This window comes from Lates calcarifer, unplaced genomic scaffold (genome assembly GCF_001640805.2).
Source record: "Lates calcarifer isolate ASB-BC8 unplaced genomic scaffold, TLL_Latcal_v3 _unitig_3864_quiver_3749, whole genome shotgun sequence".
Classification (NCBI taxonomy): Eukaryota; Metazoa; Chordata; class Actinopteri; family Centropomidae; genus Lates; species Lates calcarifer.
This window is the reverse complement of record NW_026116576.1, coordinates 2,680-5,243: the sequence shown is the minus strand read 5'-3', so window position 1 is coordinate 5,243 and position 2,564 is coordinate 2,680. Positions and strand designations below refer to the sequence as shown.

Here is a 2,564-nt window from a genome sequence, read left to right as displayed (position 1 = left end):
GACTTTGGATGGTTTGATCTCTCTATATCCTCTTGATCTTATTTTTACTACTACAACACTGTAAAATCAAGGCGTTGATCTGACTATGCTGCGCTAAAACCCCCTAGTTAAATGGATATTCCGCGCTCTCTTATATACTACCTACAACCTGCTTTAAATCAAAACACACTCTTGTACACATATAGACGCTCTAAACCTAGCCTTGCTGTGCTATTTACTCTACAGCATAACCTTTTCCAGTCTTTCAAAACACATTACAGATATACTTCTTCAACCCACTATTATATAATTTCGCAGCTGTTTTTTCTAATACTATGCTCAGCTTTTGAAACAAACTACCCTCCTACTTTTACAAAAACAATTCACAGTTCACCGGACAATACAATACCAACCAAAACATATAATACCTCTCTCTATAGATATATCCACCTATAGATTGTGCATGAACATCTTGAAAATCACCTGCCTCAGATGTATGATTACTAACCAACTTTTTGCTTACATGCCGGTTACTAATTAATGTGCAACAATTCTGTCAAAGCGCTTGTGCGATTGCTATGTCATAACTGATAGCGAGATTACTGTATGACCCGTTCTCTGCACCACGCACAAAAGACCCCGCCCAGGCTCCCCAAGACCTATATATTGTTGCCGCAACTGCGCTGCTTCTACTTTGCTTCTCCACAGCCCCCTCTCACATACAAGGTAAGTTCGCGCAGCACCATGACATGTATTACTACATCGACATAGCTTTAAAAACGGTACATCTCTCAACGCTTTCATTACATCAATGACTTGTATTTTATGCCTATACCATCTCATTTACCTGTGCTGTTCCTGTCAGACCAACAAAGACCATGGCTTCACGGATGCCACCCGCTTCTCCTTCAAAATTTCCAAACTACAGCAAACCACGAGATAGCAGCGATTATACAACAAACCCAACTGCTATCTGTAAGTGCTTTCACATTTGACCCGACCGCACATACTGCTAACATCTACTCTTCCATCAAGTTACTACTGTGCCTAACTAATGTATCATTACTTCCTTACAGTACTCGATTCTGGATCCGGCGGCGACGCGGGCATATAACTACACCTTATCTATCCGTAACGGGAACCACACATCAAAACTTCTGGTAAAGCACGACCTCCGCAACCGCGCAAAAGAGGGGGAACTTACAGCGAGGATTCGCGCAATTTCTGAACAAGCTACCGCTCTTAGCCGGCAAGAAACGGAGATTGCAGCACTGAGAGAGCGCTTGCAACAATGCACCTGCGATGACAGTAAGCTTTAAAACGTTTGTCATATATCTGATTTAAAAACTGTTTTACACATCGTGGCACAGTAAACTATGAACCTCACTATCCTTACAACGCACACCAAAACATAATATATTCCTCTAGCAGTTATTGACAATCCTAATATACCTGTTAATGTAGTTGCACCTTGCTCATTATATCATCATATAACTACCACTGCAATCAACACTGCTTTGGTACTACTATCAACACCATTGGCTCATTTAACATCAACACAAACAGGTACTGTAAATTATAGTGTATGTTCTCATATATTTACCAAGCTACACTGTTTCTGAAATAACCATTCTTCACTGATTATAGGTGTAACAGACACTGTGCTCCTTGATGTTGCTGCTGTAACAGAAAACCCTGCTGACATTTGTGGACATTTTCAACCCTACACTGACAACAACGCAGTGGACAAACACCCAACATCACCCTCAGCTAACTGTGAAACAACAGGAACCGCATCTTGCACTGTAACACCAGCTTCTCCCACAAAATTCTCAACTACAGAGAACCCTGAGATTGCTGCAGTAATTAACCAGAGCCAGCTTCTATCTGTGAGTGCTTTCCTAATAACTCTATACATGAACACACTGCTGAGATCTGTTTAAAAATCACTGCTGTGGATAACTAATATATATACTAACTTTCAGTATTCCATCATGGACCCTGCCACCACTAGAGACTACAATTACGCCTTGTCTCTAGAAAACGGATATAAGACCTGTCATCTGCTGGTCAAGCAAGACCGCCGCCAACGTGCCCTAGAAAAAGCACTTGCGGTTAAAACACGCATCCATGAACACCAAACTGGCATACTTTCTCAAAACACTCTCATAAAAGCTGGATTGGAAGATCGCCTGAAAAACTGCTTTTGCAGCAATAGTAAGTAATGAGGTCTGCCTACTAGCTAAACTTGTTTCAATAATTCCATTTACATACAACTATCAGTACTTTACTGTAGATGTCACTGTCTACTACACCCATGTGAAAACCATGCAAATACTACTTTAGTACCTATTCTTTAATTGATTGCACATTTAAAGTAATGTCCTCACATAATGTGCTCTACCTCTGGTAATCTGTTGGCTAACTTTGTACATTTTTTCCTACCATTTCTTGCCACAACACTTTCTCTGAACATAACACATAAAAACTGTCTTTCAGGTATCCCCGACTCACTCCTTCTTGCTGTTGCTAACAGTACTACAGACGAAAGACCTACAGAAAACAACTGCTTAGAAGCTACACAT

General features: G+C 40.7%; 1 protein-coding gene across 1 annotated transcript; it reads left to right on the top strand.

Annotated features, from left to right (window-relative positions):
- Nucleotides 1-585: 585 nt before the first annotated feature.
- Nucleotides 586-2,290, top strand: LOC108894796 (uncharacterized). Its single transcript, XM_051068282.1, has 5 exons — nt 586-730; nt 845-954; nt 1,056-1,287; nt 1,627-1,868; nt 1,965-2,290. Exons 1-5 carry the CDS (start codon nt 586-588, stop codon nt 2,202-2,204), a joined length of 969 nt encoding a protein of 322 aa, XP_050924239.1. The 3' UTR covers nt 2,205-2,290.
- The last annotated feature ends 274 nt before the right edge of the window (nt 2,291-2,564 follow it).